This window comes from Struthio camelus, chromosome 3 (assembly GCF_040807025.1).
Source record: "Struthio camelus isolate bStrCam1 chromosome 3, bStrCam1.hap1, whole genome shotgun sequence".
NCBI lineage: Eukaryota > Metazoa > Chordata > Aves > Struthioniformes > Struthionidae > Struthio > Struthio camelus.
Genome location: NC_090944.1, coordinates 79,732,128 through 79,755,382, shown reverse-complemented (window position 1 = coordinate 79,755,382; position 23,255 = coordinate 79,732,128). Strand labels below are relative to the sequence as shown.

At 42.7% G+C, this 23,255-nt stretch overlaps 1 protein-coding gene and 1 long non-coding RNA gene across 2 annotated transcripts in view; one reads left to right on the top strand and one right to left on the bottom strand.

Annotated features, from left to right (window-relative positions):
- Window positions 1–575: 575 nt before the first annotated feature.
- OPRM1 (opioid receptor mu 1) overlaps window positions 576–23,255 on the top strand; it is a 26,728-nt gene continuing 4,048 nt past the window's right edge. Inside the window, exons 1-3 of the mRNA XM_068938674.1 lie at window positions 576–922; window positions 15,255–15,607; window positions 16,744–17,264. Of these exons, the coding sequence (XP_068794775.1) occupies window positions 576–922; window positions 15,255–15,607; window positions 16,744–17,264 (1,221 nt within the window). The remainder of the gene's footprint in view (window positions 923–15,254; window positions 15,608–16,743; window positions 17,265–23,255) is intronic.
- On the bottom strand, window positions 2,628–14,801 carry LOC138066769 (uncharacterized). Its single transcript, XR_011140261.1, has 3 exons — window positions 12,961–14,801; window positions 7,927–8,149; window positions 2,628–3,809 (listed from the first exon to the last, which is right to left on the bottom strand). It is a non-coding gene; the product is annotated as an uncharacterized lncRNA (long non-coding RNA).

Here is a 23,255-nt window from a genome sequence, read left to right as displayed (position 1 = left end):
CAAGGCCCCTGACTCGCGATGCTAATAGCTGCACACTGATCGCCTCCCCTCCCCAGCGTGCAGCCCGTTAAGTCATTCTGCCCGGGTGCCGTCTCACTCGGGTTGGCCACCGGTGCTTTCGGGGCTCGGGAAGGGAGCACTGTAAGTGCTGTGCGGGCAGATCTGCCGGAGCGCCCCCGCTCCTCACGGCCCTCCAGAGGCGCCGCAGGAGCGCGCCGGGCTCCGCGCCAGCTGCCGGGGGCGGCGGGGCTCACCTCGGGCAGAGCCGAGCCCGCTCCTGCGGCGCCCTCGGCGGGCCGAGCCGACACCAGCAACGCCGGAGCCGCCCGCGCCGCGCCAGAAAGGGCAGTGGCGGGCGAAGCCCAGCCTCCGGCCCGCCCTCCCCGCGGCGGCCCCGGGCTCCTCCTCCCGGGCCCGCCCGCCGCACACACGTGCCGGCGCCCAGCGGCGGGGCGCGCCGTCGGGGCGGGCGGGCACCGCTGCTGCCGCCGCCGCCGCCGCCTGCCCGGCACCGCCCGCGCCGCCGCCACTCGGGCTCGCCGCGCCGGCCGCGAGGCTGGCGGCCCCGCCGCGCCATGGCCGTCGCCTACCTGCTGGGCAACGGCTCCGCGCCGCTCCTCGCCGGCGCCCTGGAGGCCCCCTTCGCCGCCAACGCCTCGGCCGCCGCCTGCCGCCCCGCCGCGCCGCCCTGCCCGGCCGCGCCGTCGGGCGCCTGGGGCAACGGCTCGGCGGCGGCGGGCTGGGACCGCTCCGAGCCCTGCGGCGGCGGCGGCGGCAACGGCAGCGCGGGCGGCGGCGGGCCCTGCGCGCCCGCGGCGGGCGGCCCCTCCGTGGTCACGGCCATCGCCATCATGGCCCTCTACTCCGTCGTCTGCGTGGTGGGGCTCTTCGGCAACTTCTTGGTCATGTATGTCATCATCCGGTGAGTCGGCTGCAGCGCCCCGGCCCCGCTGCCGTCGGGCGGGCGGGCGCGGAGCTGCCGCGCCCCCCGGGGCCTCTTCGGGGCAGGGGGGACGTGCGCAAGGGGCTGTGCCGGCGGGGCGTTGGGGCTCCTGCCCCGGCGCGGGGGAGGGAGGCTTTTGAGAAAGCTGCGGGGCGAGTGGCCGGGGAGAGCAGCTCTTCAGACGGGGCGGCGGCCGTGACGACCGGCCGGGCAGCGCGGCCCCTCAGCGCCGCTTGGCAGCCGGGGAGGTGCTGCCCCGGCCCCCGGGGGGACGCGGCTGCGGCTGGGAGCGCCGTGAGCGAGCAGCGGCGCGAACGTCACACCTGGCCGCCGAGGCAGGAGGGCGGCAGGAGTGACTGTAGCCACTACCCGTGAGCGTCTGGGTATAGACACTCGCGCACATCCCCGCGTCTTTCCCCTCACCTCTCCCAAACAAGCAAAATGCAGACAGCGTCACGGCTAAGTGCCTCTGTCTTCTGGATTTATAGCTCCCCGGCCTAAGGCGTTGAGATATAAATATATATATGTGTGTGTGTGTGTGTGTCTGTCTGTGTATACATGTGTGTAGACAGATAGATGTATATAAAAGGATCGCGCGCACTATAAGGAAATCAAGCTATCCGGCAGTGCTGCACCATTTCGCAGCTTTCCCGCGCCAGCCGCGGGCGGGGGGCGGCCGCCGCCGCGCAGCGCGCCCAGGTGTTGCCCAGGTCCCTCACATCTGTCTGTGGCTTCCACGCACGAGAAACCCCACAGCGGTAAATCGGGATCCTCTCGCGGAAGGCGAGTGGCGGCGAGATTAAACGGGCTCCTTTACCCGGCCGGGATGGGGGCGGGCCGCTTCGGTGGGGGAACATCGCCACCTCCCGGGGACCCGGCCCGGCACGGGGGCTCACCCAGCGCCTCTTTCCTTCCTGGCTCCTCGTGGTTTCAACATCTGGAGGGACGCGGAGAAGAGCAGCCAGGGAGCCGAGCGGAGCCCAGCGGGGCGCTGCTGGAGGGAGTGCCCTGGGGTGCGCCCATCCCCGCCGGGACAGCCCCAGGCCGCCCAGTTTCCCCAAGTTTTCAAAGCATCCTTCACTTTTTCCCTTCAAACTGTACATTTCCCAAGGAGTCAGGGTAATAGGGAACTCTAAAAACACACTGGGGCTAGCTAGGCTGACATTCACTGCAGTAGGGTAGCAGCCACATAGCCATCAGTCTCGGGTGCCACGGCTGCAGGGACCTCACAGGTGGAAGCTGAGGCTGGTGCCAGACATTGCTCGCAGGCCAGCAGCACCGGGGAGGCTTCAGGGCACGCTCGGCACTGGGAGCACTAGCTAGAGAAAAGAAAAATGCTCAAGGTAGGATGCTGCAGCACAGCAGAGATTGGTTCCTTCAGTGTGTAGCAGCATGTTGGGGAGGTCAAAACCAGCATGGCTTGTAGACCTAATGCGACTAGAGATTACATTACATGCATCAGTGGTTCAAACCGTAGCAATCCACAAACCTAGTGCTTAACTACATTTTAGAGGCTGTATTTTAAATATACAGCACTGGGAAGATCTGTACTGCTGTGTGGTTTTGGTCAGCCTGAGACACAGGCTATTTGCATGTTAAGATACAGCTGTAGAAATGCTTCTGAACAGGGGCATGATTACAATTGTCTGAGCAAGTGTTGTATGCATCCTTCTGCGAGAAAAAGCAGATGCACAATATAACAGAGCCAGGATGGTTGTCGACAGAGAAATATGCCTCAAGTTGTCCCTGGGATTATGTATATATACTGGATATAACCTGTGGTATGCTCATATTTCTTTTATTTATTAACTGAATTACGCTTGCACTGCAAAGTCAAATTGAACAAGGCACCTGCATTTAGATACCTGTTTAAAGAGAGCGTCTTCCCAAAGATTACAATCTAAAAACAAAAGTCAGAAGTAATAGGAGAAAACAAAAATGTGTTTTCATTTTACAGATGAAAGTACAAGAACATTAAATGGCTTCTTGAACACCATCCAGAAATTGTATGGCAAAGACAGACTGAATGCAGGTCTGCTGTGCTTTAACGGCAGGAGCAGCTTTCCATATGACAGAGTTGCTTCCCAATTAATATCATGCAGCTATTTACCAATTTGGAATGAAGAAGAACATACATGTTATGATTGAATAGGATCTGTGGTTTAAGTAACACAAAAATGCATTTCCTTTCTATGCTTCTCTGTAGGTTTAGTCTACCTCCACTACAGTAGGGAACTTTTTTATTTATTTCCTGCTGCAAGGTGTACTAAGATGCCAGTATTCCCAGTCATTCCCAGTTGATATGCATGATGCAAATGATGAGTGCATGTGCTCATATATCCTTGGATCCAGCGGAAGATAGGAGCAAACCTTTCACTGGACTGAATTTGACGTCATATAAAGCTCCTTTTCTTTTTTTTTCTTGCACCACACCTGCTCAGGAAGAGCTAAGTCTTGAAGTTTATGTTAAATTTGAGACAGATTGAGGGTACTAGAAATCAGATTTTAAAAGCAAGGATGGATACCTAATTTACCCTGGAAATGCTAGGAGTTGGGAGGCAGGTGCTTAAAAATCTGAAACACTGTCCCTTACTCACCTCTGTTAATCTAGCCCCAGTGAAAGCAACAGTGACTTCTTACCCAGTGCTGCATGTTGCCATTGCGCCATAATCTCAGCTTCTTTAGAAATATTTTTGGGGGAATAACTATTGCATTATTCCTATAAACAGATAAACTTGAAACTCCATCCAGTCATTTCAGCTTTTCCAGATGAGTCAGATCCATGAGTTTGGAGACAGAATTGTGCAAGTCCTTGTTGGACGTGGAACCCTCGTTTCCGATCCACAATGCTGCCATGTTATCCTTGCTGTAGGAAACAGAAGTCAAAAAGGGGACACGTCCAAAAAGGAGATAGAAATGTAATGTCATTATCTATATGAAAATGTAGATTCCACAAGTCCTTTGCCCCGTTTTCCCTTGGCCAGATTTCCAGTGTAAGGAGCAATGATTTTATATACATATTACTATATAATTAATGCAATCTCAACCACTCTTCTCTTTTTTCCCCAAATGGTGCCTTTCCTCCTTGAAAGAATATTTACAACATGATATATCTGCAATGTATGAAGTTGAACCCCATATTACCAACACTGAGCTGTTTCCTTCAGTGAGAATAAAAATAGTCCTTTAAGTGACAGCAGAAATAGTCAGGTTTTATTGCCATCCATGAACTTCCTACCATCTGAATAATCTGCAGATAATTTTTATTATCAGTTTTCCTCACGTATTTCATATAAATGTTAATTATTAATACAAACATAGTGTTGTTACACCTGTGTCAACAGCAAATGCTACTTCTAGCTGCTGCAGAGTATGACAGCACAGAGTACAATTAGTACCATGTGGTATGAATTAATTTTCACAATAATCTATAGGCTTTTCCTGCTCTCTAGTCAAGTCAATGGGATATTAGTCACAGATTAGAGTGGGACGAAGAGTATGCCCTGTGATTAAGGCAGTTTGCACAATGCTAGAAAGCTATAATAGAATTGTAGCTGAACATCTTCAGCATCGCATGTCTGGAAGAGTGGAATAGCTCTCTAAGGTCCCAGTCCTCCACAATGCTAAGTGCCATGAGATGACCGTAATTCAATCAATAGCCCTTAAAGTCATTCAAGTCAAGATTCATCCCTTAATTGCTTTGCTATTAATTTTGTCACGTATCATAAACAAAGGTGCCTGAGGTACTCTGTGATCCTTCACAAGAGGAAAGAAATGTCTTGTTTCATTGTAGTCAGTCATTACTCTGTTTTTTTTTTTAAAAAGCTTCCTGCTCCGAAACTAAAAGCTGTCTTTTTACATTTCTCAGAACAACCTCTGAATAATGTTTTGAAGGGACAAAGAGCTCTGATGAAAAAACACTCTCATCTGGAAAGATTGTACGATACAATAAAGCTCTGGTTACTTCAGCCCTGTTCTCATGCACCTTAGGAAAAGAGTGTTTTCCTAAGGAGGAGGGAATATGGGATGAAATTGCAATTATAAAAAGGATTGATATCTCAAGAGGAATAAATATTCTCACATATGTGCAAATAAAGGGAAAAGTAAGGGATTTGGAAAGAGGTTACAATATAAGAAGTGGAGAGAATCTATTTAGGGAAATAAACTGAAAAAGATCCAAATATTGAAAAGGGTTTAAGTGAAGGAAGTTTTTCAGAAGCTCTTCTTTACAGGCCGACATGGAGTTGTGGATGCAATGTGAAAGAAGGCCCCCAGCATGCTTTGTAACACCGTCGATCGGGAAATCTAGAGACCAAGAAACGGATAAAATGCATTCCTTTCTTTCCTGTCCACAGCCACATGAACCTCTTTGCATTTGGATGGCATTGCATGTGCTAATGGGTGGCCTGCCTATTCAGCAGGCTGCAAGGAAAAATTTCAGTGTTCTTGATAAGAGCAGTTAACTAAAGCCACAGCAACCTTAACCTCAGCAACCTTAGCCTATAATGCCAATTTTTAATTTATACTGCTTCCCAATACAAGGCAGAGAAGATCTGGGGACAGAACTGGGAGAAAATATGAATGGGCAGGAACAGCAAAGCTAAATTAAATGAACAACGCAGAAAGTGACCCACACTGTCCTGCATTACAGAAAGGCAGGTGTCTCTATTTGCACACCTTTTGTGATAGAAATTTGCTCTGTGTAGTCTCTGCTAGTTGGCAAATGTTTGACTAGCGAGCTGCTCCTTTCCCTCCTCAAAGATCGAGGGAACCAGGCAGACAAAAGACGTCTTTGTATTCCCTTTCCATTTAAATTACACTGATATGGCGACAGTCAAAATTCAGCCCAGAGTGCATTGGTCTGCAACCTCAAAATAACCCCAGTTTCACTGAGAGAGCAGCCACGCACCCCTTTCCAGATCTTGTGCCACAGCGTGGTGCCTGGCCCCGTGGTCGCAGCAAGCCCTTGCCTGCAGGGCAGCGCGCCCACCGCGGCAGGGCAGGTCCTCTGTACACTGCTGGCTCCTCTCACTGACCTCTTCGGGGTAGGGGTGGCCAGAAAACATTCCCTTTCATGCAATTTCTTTTGAAAAAGCTGTTTTGATCCCTCCGTAACTTTCCTGGAATGTTATTTTGATAATGGTCTCCATGAAAAAAAAAGGTAAATACTTCCAGAATGTTTTGAATTTACTCATAAAAATTAGTAAAATTGTACGAACTTTTCATGACATGGGTAAACCTAGAAAATATGGTAAGCACATGTTGTTTACATGTTTATATGTGTAATGACTAGCAAGCTAATGACTAATGAGCTAATATATGAGCCTATGTGATCCTGAAATACTCTATTTTATTTCAGTTGAACTTGCGCTATTTTTTTCAAATAATCAAGCATAGCTTTTATTGAACACTGTTGATAAGCTTTACAATTTTTTTCTGGAGGAAGAGGTGACATATTTACAAAAATGTCAAACACAACATGATGTAAGCCAAAATGGCTCAGCATCACAGTCCATCTAGCTTATTAACCTCTTTTCCAACCACAGCCAATAATAGCTGGTGTTCAGTCAAAGAGCAGACGAAATAAGAGTATCGAGTGGGACTCTTTCCCACTCTAGTCTAAAAGTCTGTAGCAGGACTTTCTGAGCTGTAGTTTGCATCAACATTTTATTCAATAGCTTTTTATAGACATTTCTTCCATGCAGCAGTGCCAGAAAAAATCAGAATCAAAAATAAGTTTGGAAATAAAATGCGACAAATATGACTACTCCTAAACAAAGACATTTTGAAGTAAACATTTTCTAAAGTAAATTTCAGAATTCTGAAGCATTGTTTAGAGATTCTAAATTTGTTATGTAAGTGTTCAGAGATGGAAGTTCTGGATATATTGATTAATTGGCATTGTCAAAAAAGATTTATTTTCATTAGAGTTCTAAGTGAAATTAGTTTTCAATCCTTGATGTTTCACTTTAAAATACAAATCCACTCATTGCAACTATATTTTAGAAAACATTGAAAGCAACAATTTTGTGAATTCTTATAGTTAATCTGGTCTCAAAGAAGTTCTTTTTATAAGCATCTGTGCCTTGTTTGGTTAACGCCATGAAGTTTGGGGTTGTTGTCGTGTAAGTGGGGATGTTACCTTTTTTTTTCAAAGATTCTACTTTCTCTTGAAAGCCAGGTTGTAATGATATTCAGTAGCAAGGATTTCCATAACTTAGCCTAACAGTATGTGAAGAAGCATCCTCATTCATCTGTTTAATGTTAAACACTTTTTTTATTTTATTTAAATTTCCCTTTGAATTTGCATGATGAAAAAAAGTAAAGATGACAGAGAATATAACTAGCCAAGTAACTGTGAAAGACATGAAATAGCACAGTTTTTCCACCTTCTTGCTGAAATGTGTTCAATTATCAGCTATAAGATCTTGTATCTCAGGAATTAGAAAAGGAACAGATCTTCAAAACAAAAGTATGTGTCTACTGAGGAGAGTGTCTCTTCCTCATTGTGTTGTTTGGAGCAATCCCAGCATGAGAAAAGCCTCTTTGTTGTGTGTGTGTAGGGGAGGGTGCGGGGACGGGGGAGGCAAGGAACAGCAATTAGGTTATCTTTTCCTCTTCTTCACTTGCGCAATGCTGCCTCTCAGTCCTGGGACGCACTGCTTGCAGGAACACTAGTCAAGAAGCCAGTCTGCCAAATGCCCCTTATAAAATGATGATCTCAAAGCTGCCTTTGCCCCCCCACTTTCAGTTGCAATCTCATCTTTGTCACGTGGCAACCACTTCCACACTTTCTGGTACCTTTCATCCAGTCTTCTCAAGACAATCATGCTCCATCTTTCTATCACCCCTTCCTCCAGCATCTACTTTCCCCAAGCCTCTCTCCAGTTCCCTTATCTCACCTCCATCATTCCTTCCCAGATCATATTCGCCAGCTTCACAAGATGCTGCTGATATCCTGGTGTGTTTAGCATTACTTTTACCTGTATATTCTGTGACATTCCCACGAGTGTCATGCTTCTGCTCCAATAGCTTCCTAACAGGGGATGACTACTGCCGTTCCCTCACATCTCCTAGCGGGGACGCCATCTTCAGAAAGCTTCCTGCCAGGCTTCCCAAAACTACGGGTGTTTCATGTACGGTCCTTGTCTGAGGTGATCGATCCACAAACTAGGAGGAGGCAACAAGCGCCTAGAAGATCTTTGTCTGTTATCAGAACAGAGAAAACAGCTTTTAACTTGTCCCTCTTAGAAAAATGTCACATAGGTTATCACAGATGCAGTCAGTGATTCTTTGCACAATCACACTTCCCTGAAGGCATACAGGAGGAAGTCAAGAAGCTAAAGATACTGGTAATTTTCCTTTCCATGGCTTCCTAGCAAAGCAAACACCTTAACAATAAGCATCCACTGCTGGATAATGACAATATGTCAGAGTTATCCTTTTTAGTAGTTTTTTTTTTCCCACTCAGGGGCATGTTACGCAGTATCTGTGAAAGCAACAACTGTTATTGCAGACCCATATGTGCCTCACCACTAGGCACACAGAAACTAAGCTAAAGGTGGTTTAACAAGCAGGTGAGATTAAGTCCTAGAATAACTTGCAGATAAATGTTCCCTTCTTAAACTAGGCTAGGGAGCGGGGAGGGTTCAGTGTTCCAGCAGTTGATGGGAGTGGGTTTGAGCATACATGTGACTGTCATTTCTATTTTATAATTAAATAGTTCTTTATTGTAAGTGTAGGGGGGAAAAAAAGAAAAGAAATTAAGGTAATAGGAGTTATAGTACATTGCAACTTCTTAAAAGTTTGCATGGCAAGCAGATATCAGTATACCTATAAACATCTATTCTTGGCTGGTTCCTCCCCCCTTTGTGGAAAAAAGAATGAATCAAGTCAGCTGTATTTTGTACAAATTTCTGCCAGAGCATTCTCTATGCAAATGTAATACAAAAAGAGGAATGAAATAATATGGGAGAAAGATAATAATAAAATAACTAGCTGCTATGACTATTGCAGAGAGTATGTCTTCTATTTGGGAAAAAGCCCTTGCTAGTTAATGCTTTCAGTCAGAAAATCTTTTCCCTCAAGGGAAAGGACCAGTCGTCTTCCCCAAAATATCCATTTTTCCCAAAGAAATACATTGTTTTGTTTTGTTTTCTCTGCGAAGGGACTAAGCCCACTAATTCAAAATAAATAGCAGAAAGAGAACTACTATTTAATGTCCCTTAGTAGCAAAAAAGCAGAAGAAGAGATGCCATTAAAGAAGCAACAAGTAAATTTTAGCCCAAAGCCCAGCACATTATTGTAATTGATTCAAAGCAGGATGAGTCAGATGCCCTCATGACTCTCTGAGGGTCTGTTGGCACCGCATCATTCCCCAAAAGACCAGGACTGGAGACTGAAAAAAGTTGCCTCTGCCAAAAAGGCTTTCGTTTAGCTGTCCCTCTCCCAAAAGCTGAGCTCATCATGAAATCGATGGTTTTTTCCCAGTCCAGGAGAAAGGGACCTGCATTGATGCTCCACTAAGGACAGGGGCATGGGCTGCTTCCCTCCCTGACCTGGCATGTGCAGGCAAGACCTGGTGGCTCTGCACATTCCTCACACCGCTCCCAGTACAAGGAAACAAGAGCTGGGAATTCAAGGGATGCGAGGAAGATAACTTAAGGGAAGAAAACTTTGATGACACTTTAGGTTCATTTCATATGTGCTGTGGAGGAGAATGAAGTAACAAAGAAACTTAGAAAAGGAAGTGGGGAGAAAGAAGATGAGGAGGAGAAGAGATAATAAGTGAAGCAACTCCCAGTCCAGCAGTTATCTGTCCTCCTGTCAGCTCCACATTCAGCACATACCTACAGACTCCTTCAGAAAATGCACATCACGTTGCGATGTGTGAGGAAGGAATGGGAAGGCTGCTCCAGCGTAATGCAGTTAGAGGCTTTGCAGCATTCAAAACCAAATGTGCCTTGCAATTTTAAGTCTAGCCCATTTCCCTGTTGTATGTTATATCTTGGCATCTAAAGCAATCCATGATGCTCGTATATTTTTCCATCCCTCTAACTAAACCACCAACACAGTCTTCACAACCCTAGAGTTTTGTTAGTTTTTCTCTCTTGCAAACACACGTAAGATCTGAGAGAAAAGCCAAATGAATTTTATCTTTAAGCACACAAATAAACTTTCCCTTGCTCTGTAGTGATGTTATTGGTGTTCACCAATTGAATCCAGCTTTTTCGCTCTGCATTACTGACTCTGAGCTTGGGCACAATGTTTGGAGCTCATTCACAGTGGTCACCTTGTAGCATGGTGATGGGAGTCAGGGGCAAAAAAAAATTACTGCTACGCTCTTTCTTAAAGACAGTAAAAATTGTTTCTCTCCCCGGTTCGATTCTTACCCCCGAACTCAGAATCAGTGGAGGGCATGAGTGTGCTGCAAATAGCATAATTTTTTAATAACTGAGTGTGAACATTTTCTGTTACAGTGTTGTGCCTGCTGGAGTCTTTTTTTTTTTCTATTTGTTGTTCGTTTGTTTTCCCTGAAGGCCTGTTACTCCAATTTACATCCTTATATATATAATCTCTTCAGAAGAAGTACATAAAAGGATGAGTAGATTTTTAACCACTGTATGTCGCATCCATGCTGAGTGGCCTGACTGCATAATAATGTATGCGGTTTGTACACAAATTTCTGTGCTTGTTCCCAGAGCTTAAGCTTGATGGCTTAAGGCGTAAACTTTCTGGAATATCCCCAAATAGAAAAATCAGAGACTAAATCTCCAAACAGGTGAAGCCATATGCTTTCAATCCACAGAGACCCAACTATCATGCAAAGAATAAAAAAGGGCATTTAAACAGGATGGCCATCACAGAAGTGTGTCATTTGAGACCCTGCAAGTACTTTCCAAGATGTGGCCTATCTGAGACTTAACCATTTCAATGTCAGACACGCTAATTAGATGGGCAGACAGAGGAAACTTTTAAGGGAATGTCTAGACCAGCCTGAATATGAAGTGACCTTTGCCCAAAGCTTTAAAGGCTCAATGAAATTTGAAAGTACCTGATATCTCTCAGGAAAGCACTAAGGACCTGACCAAGTCATGGTCCAGCCATATCTTCAGTATTAAGTGTGGTGTGACTTATTTCAGGGAATTGCAGTGCAGGATTTCTCACAATCAGCTAGAAATCTACATTTGTGGATGTATGGCAATTCCAGCCCAGTGGCTTCGAAATCTGATAGTTTTTAATTCTGGTTTTAGGAATCCAATGGTATAGACTATTGCTATAATTATATTAGAATATTTCTAAATTTTTCAGGAGACCGTGTTTTGAGATAATTATGAAGAAAACATCTGCATTATAGTTCATCTCAGTTCCTAGAAATGAATTGCAGTAAGAAAGAACAAGAGGGACCTTTCCTTAAATCCTTTTTTCTCACTCATATTTGGGTTGCATATACAAGATGTACCAGAACAGCCATGGAAATAAGTGCTGATTTAAATTTTTCAAGTAGGCATATTTCACATCTTCTAATCTTGCCACCCAAGGAGACCTCAACAAATTTAATGCATGCACATAATCATTCTTCATCTGTTTAACAAGTCATTTATGCAAGAAGAATGTGAATCAGAAACATTAACCTAATCTCCTCCAGAATCAGCTAGAGTTATGTAGGGTTGTCTGTGTACAGGACTTCTGTGTGTTTCCTAATTGCAGGCTGTTGTTTCTTGGAGCAGCCAAACCAGCTTCGTGAGTGGCTGCTTCCTGCAAAAAACCTCCTGTAATTAAGCCAATTTTTTATGTATTTTGCGTTGAACCTAAACACAGATTAGTTGAAGCAGCCTTTGTCTCCAAATTAGTATTACACGGACAAAAGCTGGTATGTGTGCTGCTGAAAGTAGTTATTACCAATCTATCATAGACAGCCCGTTTCCTAAGTGCAAAAGACTGTGCTTTTCCCCTCACTGGTGCCGTTCAGATAGGAGTAGTTTCCAGATTAATTTGTAATGGTTTGTATCACTATATTCATTGGGCTAAACGTTCCCCTCGCCACCATGGCTGCTTTGCACCTGGTACAAGAAGTGCTAAGGACAAGACTCAGATGACAGTCTCCAAAGTGCATCAATCAGGCTTAGAAAAAGCATAGCGTGAACTAAAAGCCTCATAACTTTTTTAAGAAAGCATATGTTGGTCATTCATGTTATTTGCCTTCTACCTTTGAGCCATTGGGAATTAACAGAAAAGACTCTTAAGAAACATGGTTGGGGGTGATCAGGTGGAGACAAAGCCCTTCGTGAGGGCAGGCCAGAAGCAGAGCTGTACCCCGTGGCTTGTAGAAAGAGCGAGCTGCCCAGGCGACTCACGTCTCTTGACGCATGTTAGTGAGGGATAGTGCTTGTGGCTCCCACTCAAGATCCTGTTAGGCTTTGTGCAATGGCTAGGGTGTGTCATGAACCTTTTATTTGTTTTGCAGACTATGACTGGCCCATGGGCTGCCAGTGGAAGAGGTCATTTCAAGGCTTTCTATTTCTGTTTACCCTTGAGTGCTAGGAGCTTAGTGAACATTTCAGTAGGATTCTCATGCTTTTTCTTACTGCTTTTTCTTATTTCAAGCAATTCCCAGTTAGTGGACTACTACAACCCAAATCTTCAAATTTCAAGTATATTTTTGGCAGATTGGCTTTGTTGGGTTGAAGATAAAGGCAGGGCTGAGTTTGCCTTACAGAACCTTAGACACATGTAAAGAGTTTTCTTACTGTTGTAAAACTGATCTATCATCTCCATCCACCGCAAAGGATGCTTCATAAAAATAGATATTTCATGATACAAACCTGCACTGAAAAGACAGGGTAGACAATGGGTGTCAGTATTGTAATGAGCATAATTAATTTAAATATGTAACAAGAGCAATGTCGAGCTGAATATTCACCAAAAAATTGAATCACTATGTTGCTATATTAGTCTTTCGTAACAGAGCTGTGAAAATAGAAGTAATGTTGTCCAAAGCTAATTTCTGCCCTCACCTCATTGTCATCCGAAATCCAATATACTCAGCATTTCAGATGCTGAAATTCCAATGTAATCTAAATACGAGCGTTCAGATTTTTGGACGTTTTCATTTAAAACGTTTTCTTTATTTAGTCTTTTTTTCAAAATAGATTCTTCAGTGGCCCTGAATGAAAGTGTGAAAACAAATATCTTTTAAAAGACTGCATTTATCAGCATAATACTTTTGGTATTACAAGGCATACAGACTTTCCTTCTGTATAAAAACTAGTCCTTCTGAGGTATAGAAATCTTATCACATACACATCTATGTCTAGATGACAGAATGTTTGTGCACCTTCTCACATAAGCAGGCTGATACCTTAACAAAAGAAATAGTAACAGCTAAGATGAGGGCTTCTAAGAGCTCTGTTTTGAGGGACTGTTATTTTTTCATGCTGTTAAAATTATTTTAATCAATTGCTTCAGCGATTTATTTGTTCATACAAAGAACTGATCCCGAAGACTCTGATAGTCTACTTATTTTGACAAATACTCATGTTTAACAAAATATACTTTTTAGAAATAAGTCCTTTAGACATTTTTAAAGTATTCAGTAAAGAGAAAAACCCAAACCCTAAAGAAGGCACTGAAAAGAATATTGTGGATTTCAAGGGCTTTGTTGATCAGACAATTGTGGAGGTAAAATACTTTCTACTACCACAGAAGCTCTGCTTCTCCTTTTTATAAGAACGGGGTGATTAGAAATATAAGGATTACAGAGTATATCAGGCAAAATCCTTTGTTAATAATCTGTAGGGCCCATTAAATGGAATAATTGAAAGCCCAAGAATTTTTAGCTTAAACCGGGAATGAAAGCGAGACAGCAAAACTGAAAACTGCCTAGCATTTAAACGGGATGAGGACGATGGCAGTCCCAATGAAGAAATTTTCTTCCATTTCCAGTTATTCAGAGCTTTTCTCTTCCCTTTCTCTGACATGCTAAACTCAGAGTCACTTGCTATTGTTTAATTTTTGGTTTGGGTTTTTTTTTTTCTCTCTGTATCAAGCGTTTGCTGTAAAGCATCTGAATGGCTTTAATTACTGATAAAAACTCCTTATCACTTAATGATGTGCTCTTAGGAGAGTACTGCCCTAGAATCAGGCAGGATAGCAGCAGCAGAGAGCAGCGTCTCTAAGCTTGTTGTCCAGTCCAGCCATAAGGACATGGCAGTTGTCTTAGAGTGCAATATGGATTAGCAGCCTGGGTGAGGACCCAGGATCCGCACTGGCTTTTCTCATTGGCACAGGCTCCAGTGCCACTGCCCCTGATGCTGTTGATCCCTGAGCTGATTAAATCAGGCTTGAAGCAAGCTGGATAAGGCTGTTCATAAGGCAACCACACCTCCAGTTGGCTCTCTTGACACAGCTTTAGCTAATCCGGGTTCTCTTGTCCTGTCTGTGGAGAATCCATTCGTTTTTGATATACAACAAGAAGGGATACAGCAGAGAGAGGACTTAGCTCAACCTTTTCATTCTGGATGATACTTAAGTCATTATTAAAATGTTGCTATTTTCATTCTCTTCTGCAAGATTCACCAGCAACTTGCCTAGAAAATATTTTCTCCCTTCTTCCAAAACGCTGCTTTTAGAGCTGCAATTTATTGTGTCTCTCTCCCACGTTGCAATCCTCTACATTTTTTCCTAAATAATTTCCCGTGGAGGGAGACATGTATGCCTGCAGAATCTACCTCTTCCTAAGTTAGCATTACAATCTATTGGATAAATGGGGTGCTGCCCTAAGAAAAGTTTCTAAAATACTTTAATTTCAGATTTGATTTAAAACTTCAAAATACCATACTTAGGTCATACTTTCTCTAGACAGCGGTAAAGCAAGAGTTTGGATCTATTTGGAAATTATTAGAAAAAAATATATCAATATTAAAATTAAGGTTACTCATGGCTTCTCATTCATAGTGCTATGAAATGAGAGAACAAAGACAGTACATCTTCAAATGTTCATCATGAAAGTTACCTAGGTGCATTCAGCAATAAGTCTGCATTTATCTGGGCCCTACCTGAACGGTCCCGAGCGTGTCCCGTACATATCCCTGTCATCCGTTCATTGCAGCTGACTCATGTTCTAAAGAGATCAAGGTCAAGAGTTATCACACATTTAAAAGTAGAAGACACATTATATATTTCATTTTACACTTTTTGTGTCTTGTCCTGCAGATTACCTGTTTTTTTTTTTTTACAGAGGTTGCATTGGTCTTGATTTTATTTAATATTGTTAGTTGTAGTCATTCACACGCTTTGCTGATTTTTCTAGGTACACGAAAATGAAGACTGCCACCAATATCTATATTTTCAATCTTGCATTGGCAGATGCTCTAGCAACAAGTACTCTGCCATTCCAGAGTGTGAATTACTTGATGGGAACATGGCCATTTGGTACAATCCTTTGCAAAATCGTTATATCCATAGACTACTACAATATGTTCACCAGTATCTTTACACTCTGCACCATGAGTGTGGATCGCTACGTAGCTGTTTGCCACCCGGTCAAGGCCCTTGATTTCCGTACTCCCAGAAATGCCAAAATTGTCAATGTCTGCAATTGGATTCTTTCTTCTGCCATTGGCCTACCAGTTATGTTCATGGCAACTACTAAATACAGGCATGGTAAGTCCAGCTTTCATTTATGAATTGAATATTTCAATGTTTAAACTCCTGACTGCATTGTTTCTATTAATTGCAGAGGCTTTGAACTAATTTCTGACTTCCAACCTGACAATGCAAACAGGCTAAGAATTCCTCTAAGAATTTTTACAGCAGGCCCTCACAGGCTCAATAATGTTATAGGCACCTTTCGGTACAAGGTGTCTTTTTTTGTTCTAGACCAATCAACAAATTATTCCTTTTGTCTAGGCACAGAAAAACCCTGTATGATTTTGCCTCCTGTTTCTTTGCTCTCTGGAAGCTTGGAGGCTTAGTCCTCTAAGGAGTGCCTCCTCACCTTCACATGGCTTATCCCTTGAATCAAAGTCATTTTCTCTTCACTTAGATGAGCGCCAGTCTAGTTGACTAAACACAGCACTAGACAAGATCTCTGTTATATGAGGGAGCTCCTCACTTCCTGCTGTAGATGGACACTAGTCCCACTGCTCCCCACAGTCAGTGAAGCGTTTGGGAAAGCCAGCATCAGTGCCTGCCCACCAGCCTGCCTTTGGCTACACAGGGTTATCCACCCCTCTCCTAAAGTACACAGAAGCCTGTGCTTTACCCAAGATATTTCCATGGAAGTTGGCAGTCATGGCTGTTTTGTACCTAGTCTGGCATGACATGAAACAGCAGTGATAGTACATTTTGGATTGCTGGTGCTCAAAGACCTTCCACGAAGTAACAGCATCAACTCAAGTGAAAATCCCCAAAACGCAGCTACCCGAGTGTCATGTCATCCTTTTTCCCCAATGCCCTGAAAGGCCCAACTGATGGTAGATGTGATGGCTAAACCATCTTTTTTCCACCAGGTTTTATATTGAAAGTGAAAGTGAATCAAAGTTTGAGCAATTATGGCAATTCAGCTCATTTTCTGTCAAATATACACCAAATCCCAAGCAATAACATGCAAAAGACAAGTTACTTTGGTTTTGGTGTTCTAACTAAAGCATCATATATGTTTTGCAACATTATGTTCTAGAAGTGTTTTACTTAGTAAATTTTCATTCATTTGCCTGTAACATTGATCAAAAAAGACTAAAGAAAGCAAATGAAAAACTGACCTGCTCATCTTCTCTGTTGTTTTATTTTTTCTCTAGGATCTATTGACTGCACACTTACATTCTCCCACCCTGCTTGGTATTGGGAGAACCTCCTGAAAATCTGTGTGTTCATCTTTGCGTTCATCATGCCAGTCCTGATCATTACTGTGTGCTATGGGCTGATGATTTTACGCCTAAAGAGTGTTCGCATGTTATCTGGCTCCAAAGAGAAGGACAGGAACCTGCGAAGAATTACGAGAATGGTTCTGGTGGTGGTGGCGGTGTTTATCGTGTGCTGGACTCCCATCCACATTTATGTCATCATTAAAGCCCTGGTCAACATTCCAGAAACTACTTTCCAAACTGTCTCCTGGCACTTTTGTATTGCTCTAGGGTATACAAATAGCTGCCTTAATCCAGTCCTGTATGCATTTCTAGATGAGAATTTCAAAAGATGTTTCAGAGAGTTCTGCATCCCCACTTCCTCCACCATTGAGCAGCAAAACTCCACCCGCGTCCGACAAAACACTCGTGACCATGCTTCCACTGCCAACACTGTGGACAGGACTAACCATCAGGTATGACTAGCAGTGGAGATGTCATCTCTGGATCCAGGTCTCCCGCTTGGAGATGACATGTACTCTGAAGTTACAGTTTATACTGATTTGTAGCTATTTGAAGGCATAAATGCCTTCAGGGTTATTTCTGTAGCTGGCATACACATACTTTGAGGCCCCGGTCCTGCATGGTGCTGGTTGATCTCAGCTCGTAGGTGCCCAGAAGCTGAGGGCTTTCAAAGGTACCTTGCCTGGTCGGGTCCAGTGTGCTTGCCTACACAGTGCACAAACCAGAGGCAGTGTTTCATTGCAGTATGTTTACAACAGATGACTCTGTTAGAGCTGTTGGGAGAATAATCACAGATTTCTGTGTTCATACTCCTTGTCTACTGAAGGAGACAGTGGTGGGACAAGATGTAAATCTTTTTTCTTCTCCCATTTCAACAGTGAATTGAAAAGAGAAGAAACTGTGCTTGTACACTTTTTGATTCTTATGATTTACAAAAAAGGCCTGGAAGGTCCTGTTTGTCCCGGAAGACATTCAAGAAGTAGACAAAGGCTTGTCTACGTGCAGTTCTTGTACCAGATATTTATCTGTGTTGGCTAGGGTTCATTATTGTTTTTTTTTCTTTTTTTAACATATGTAAAAAGATAACATTTGCATAGGTAATTAAACCAGCTCAACTACTTAAAGCGTTATAAATATGCTTTCAGCTGACACCTTTCATTTCACTCTCCAAATAGGAATACTTTCGCCTAGTCTGAACACCTTTCTACAGATAGGTATATATATGTACACACACACACACACACACACACACAGACAGACAGACAGACAGACATGTTAAGGAGTATTGTGCTGTTTAAGGTATAGAGAGAATATTTCCCTGTAGAAAAAAGCCTTTGAGAAGTAGGAGTTCGTGACACAGCAGATACCAAGGGAAATAGATTTTTTTTTATCCAGGCTATTTTTTGCTTAGCTTTTGGGAGATAAGCTCTTTTGTTGTGTATTCAACATTTATGTTCCTGTGATTAGTCTGAGAGTTTCCAGTCCGCATCCTTCAGTAAACATCAAGCAAAACATGAAGGTGAATCTTAATGTTCCTGAAATTAAGCACAAAACAAGCACCAGAAAAAGCTTCTGAGTCTTCTCCACAATTCACTAAAAAGAAGAACAAGAGGCACAAGCCTAGTTCATTCCTTGCCACATTACCTTTAAAAAGAGTTTCCTTGCATCAGCAGTATCATTAAGTTGCTCTTGTATGAGTTTCTCACTGCTGCCATTTCAGCCACAAGCTAGCTGCCTTCTCAAGGTGCAAAGTGAATGGATCCTCCTGAAAGAAATAGTATACCTATCACTTATTGAGACCGAGGGCTGATGGCAGGAATCCAAAATCAGGACGTTACCATAACCAAACAGACAAAATTGTGGTTGCACCAGAAGAGGAAGGAGCAGTCTAAAAACAGGATGGGAAAGTTTAATAAACATCTGCATTTGGTGTGTTCCTTCACCAGCATCTGATTTATACACATCATACTGGCCTGTGAAATGGGTTAGAACCTGTCCTGTTCAGTCTTAAACACGCTTTGGTGATGGAGCAGAACCGCCAATCTTGCCATAGGCGCACATATATATATGTATATACATATAGTATTTACTATGCATAATAAATGTTTGTTAGAGAGATTCAGCTCTCTAGAATGCATTTGTTACCCTCAGTGGAGTCAATTTTATGCATGCGTCTTACAATAGGATTATATCTATAGCTGTATTTAGTGCAGTTCCAGGTTTTACAGTGTAGTTTGCATGCACACATTTTCTGTGTTTAGTTATGCTTCTCTATACTCTTTCTAGTAAGCTAGCGGCTGCCTGAGATAAGGTCCTATTTTTCTGTGCACTGAGCAAACGCAGACTAGATGATGATCCTGCCCACAGAGCTGTTTCAGCCCGTGCTGACAAGGGAGACAGTCAGCCAAGGCGGGATAGACCAAACAAGTGAAGTGAGTTTTACGATGGCAGCAGGGAGCAAGCTAGGCACACAGTTGTGTGGCGGGGAATTGGTGGTGGGGGGGGGGGGTCTTCAAGGAACAGTTATGGAATTAGGTAAAAAGAGATAGCACACATGTGAAGAGAATTGAAGGGCAAGATGCTGATGGGAAAAGGAGAGTGCGAGAGGAGAAAGAGGAAAATTAGGAATGAGGTCAGAGTGAGGCAGTAAGGGAGAAAATTGAAGCAAACAGCCAGTCTATATGGAACAAAAAAGCATAATCAGACCTGTAAGAAATTCTTTTACTGCCCAGCTTTGATTACTTTTGTAGCTATTCCTGAAAACTAGTTATCTGTTTTCCCCAGGGCCACGGAGAATACAGCACTTGGAAACTTATGTCCCCATAGCTGGGTGGATGTGTCTTTTTGCATGGTTTGGCTTTTGAGAGAATTTGAAGTGGCCATAAGCGAGTCCAGTTTCATTTCCCTCACCACCATGGCAGCAGTCCTTGCTTCGGCTGCTGCTGCCAGTGGTTTCTTTGTGCCAGGTCTGCTCTCTGGATGCTGACCTGCACATTTGCACCGCAGTGCTCCCTGGGCTAGCACAGCAGCTGGCGGAGGCAGGCTTTCTCACCTTCTGCAAAGTCTTTGGAATATATTCACATCAAACCATGGTCAAACCTGAATATTAAAAACTTCATTTAACTTTTTTCTTCAGCAAAATTTTTTGTAAGAGACAACATTTTTTCTTAATATCAGAGTGACCACAAAGGCCGTAGGACTAATCTACACTAAAAAGGGTTTCTGGGATAGTACTTATAAATATGACATCTAATTTAATTTTTTTAAGTAGTGAAAGTCCTAGTTCTGGGAGCAGGTTTTGCTCCCAGAAGAGGAAAAAAAAACACACACTTTTTCTGTTTGCTCAAACAGCTACTGTAAATTCTATTAACAGAGCAGTCTTTTCACAGGCAAGTGGTTTCTGTACAAGACGGTCTAGCCAGAATATCTCTATTGATCTAAGTATACTGACAAGTGCTTTCTTGTATAGGCAAGGCCTTGGAGATGATTTGGTATGAATTACAATTGCAAGGGTGTAGGGCTACTCAGCCCAGTTCAAGTTATTTTCAAAGAAACAGATGTTCAGCAAGTTGCTTTTTTGCCAAGTGAGAATTCTTTACTCCTGCAGAAGTTAATGAGAACTACAAGCACTCAGGAGCTCAGCAGCTTTAGACCTCACGCTCTTGAAGCACTTCAAATAAGCATTCACTGCTGGAACTGACAACCAAGTTTTCTATCAGCGCAAAAGCAGTAAGAGGAAACAGCACAAATCACTGATATTATTCTGCGCTAAGATAATGACTTTTGACCCTATTTTATGGCTTTGGGGCTTTATTGTAAAGATCTTCATGCAAAGGTTAAGATTTGTCTGGATTAAGAGTTTGATTTTTTTTTATCAGTGTTTATGAAAACTGGAAGAACAAAATAAGTTCTGACTTTCCCCAGACATGAAGCTCCCTTCACACGCACAAAGTAGCATCTGATCCATAACACTGATGGTGTGAGCATTTATGAAAATAGTACGTGTCCAGCGAAGCAAAGTATTTCTAAGAGAGAAAAGGCAGCGGCTAGTCAGGCATGTAAAACCTGAAAGTGCTGTAAGACTGACGTGTTTCACATCTGTGGAGGATATATCCTGTGTGACAATCAACTATCTTGCCGTGACAAAATGCACAGATTACATTTGTTCCACAGTCAGCTTTATGTAAACTTACTAGCTTAAAGGCTTGGCTCACTTTAATTTTCGGGGAAGCACATGCAATCTTCTAAGCGCGTTTGCGTGAAGAGGAAAAACAGAATGGGAATGACAGAACCTTGGAAAATCTGCTTGCAAAGCAAAACTGCTTACTGTGAACTTTTCTCTGTCAATCCCAATATTGGTAGGGAATTCTAGTGAAGGACCAGATAGCAGCTTTTGCAAATGACTAAACTGTACTGATGTCATTGGTACTAACCTGATTCATAGCAAAGACCTGTAACAAATATTTTGAAATAGCTGTTTACTCCAGGTGCACAGAAACTCTCTGCGTTATCTCTTAGATTGAGAAATGCTTTAACATGTCTTGAATTTAAGATACATTGATATTTCTTTTTTTCCTGAGAAGTATCTTTTCAAATACCTTTTATTTTTGTTGCTGTTAATAACACAGAAAATCGCATACACTCAGGAAAAAATGGATTATTAATAATAATAGAAATCTGAGAAATTAGATTCATATAAATGAATTATTTTCTTTGTGAGCCGTTTAAGTTTTCACAAGAGTCTTACCTGAAAGCGTTCAAGCAACTAAGCAAATTATGTTCAGGCACATTTGCAGGCATATTAAGTCGTTTTCTGTAGCCATTTTTTGTATTTTCAGTTTCTGAGGCTTTCTCCTTAACCATTGAAGTTTCTAAATGCCTTAATAGAAGCTGCAAGTCCTCCTCACATTCTGAAAATAAGGCCTGAGCTATTATAAGTTATCTTCACAAACCAGAAGTTCTGGTTTTTGTGTTCAGTCCTGAAAGCTTTGCCCTCATTACTTGGCTTGGCATCCAAGATGTAGAAATAAAAAGGACACTGGATTATAGGAAAATTATTTTTGAGCTGAAACAAGGAAAATTTGAAAGCCAGTTTCACTCTGATGAATTAACTGAAGAAAGTACTTTGTAACATTTTAATTGTCCTAGTGCTATATGGCAGATCGCAAACAGTGTTGGGGCATGTTGGAGGGTCCTATGTAGAAACATGGCAAAAGTTGGGCAGATTCATTAGCCCCAAGCCTTGGCAGATTCCCATCTGCCTACATTATTAGAGAATGGCTTTTCTATATACTATGAGAAAATGGGCACATCTCCTTTGTAAATAATACTATATATATCTATAACCTATCGCTAAATTCAGGAGATCCTTAAAACTAGGCTTTCTTTTATAGCTGATTTGCATTGACATGGCACTTTGTGAATCTTTTAGGTAACAGCGAAAAGAGAATGTGTCAGACTATTTCATAAAGAAAACAAGTAAACTATGCTATGAGGACAAGAACTAAGTAATCTTCCAAGGCTGCATGCATTTGTAGTATTATCAAATTGTGAATAAATGGGGAACAGAACACCTCAATTTTTCCTTAATAGAATAGAAAGTTTAATGGTTTGAAAACAAACAAAAATATGCAAAAAAAAAAAACCTAAAATAGAAATGCTTACACCTTATCCAGTTCATAAAGGTAAGTGAATATGAACTTTAAAGTTCATTTCTGAATCTAGACTTCTCCAAAAGGAAAGGACATTCAGATTTAGGATCAGTTAAGTTTCTGGCCAAAAAGGGCTAAGGAAGAACATTCCCAATATAGAATACAAAAACTCCCTGATCATAGCATCTTAAAATGAACATGCATTTGAGTTATGTTTTGATACTGGAGAAATCTTTCCTTAAATCAGTCCCAACAGACTTCGCTCTGCTGAAAGTACTCAGAAAACAATCCAGTTATAAAATGTGCCTTCCTTCCTCCTGCCCTGAAACCCTCACCCGTGTGCCATTACTGATATAGCAACACGTTCCCCTCTCTTGTGTCAGTGAAGGTTGATCTGTGACTCTGCTTCCCATGCCACCAACGCTTTACCCAGACAGTCTCCCACCCTGTGTCCAACAAGCTCTAGGGCTGCAGGGCAGCACCTGATAGACAGCAAAAAGGTTGGAGACTTTCAGGATATGGTGCCTAATATGCAGATGAAAATATTTGTAGTACTATTGCGCCAAGGTAAGAAGATAACTTAACATGACAGCAAGAGCACACAGGGCGGGGGATTTGTTGGGGGTCTGATTTAATTCCATCTCAGAATTTAAACTAGATTTTAAATGCAAGTCAAAATTCGGAATAAAGCATTGGCCAATTTACTGATTTGACCACAGAAAAGCTATTAATGCATCATCTGAAATGCTAACTTTCCTGCAGTTGCTGCAAGAGAGTGAAGTCGTTCCATGT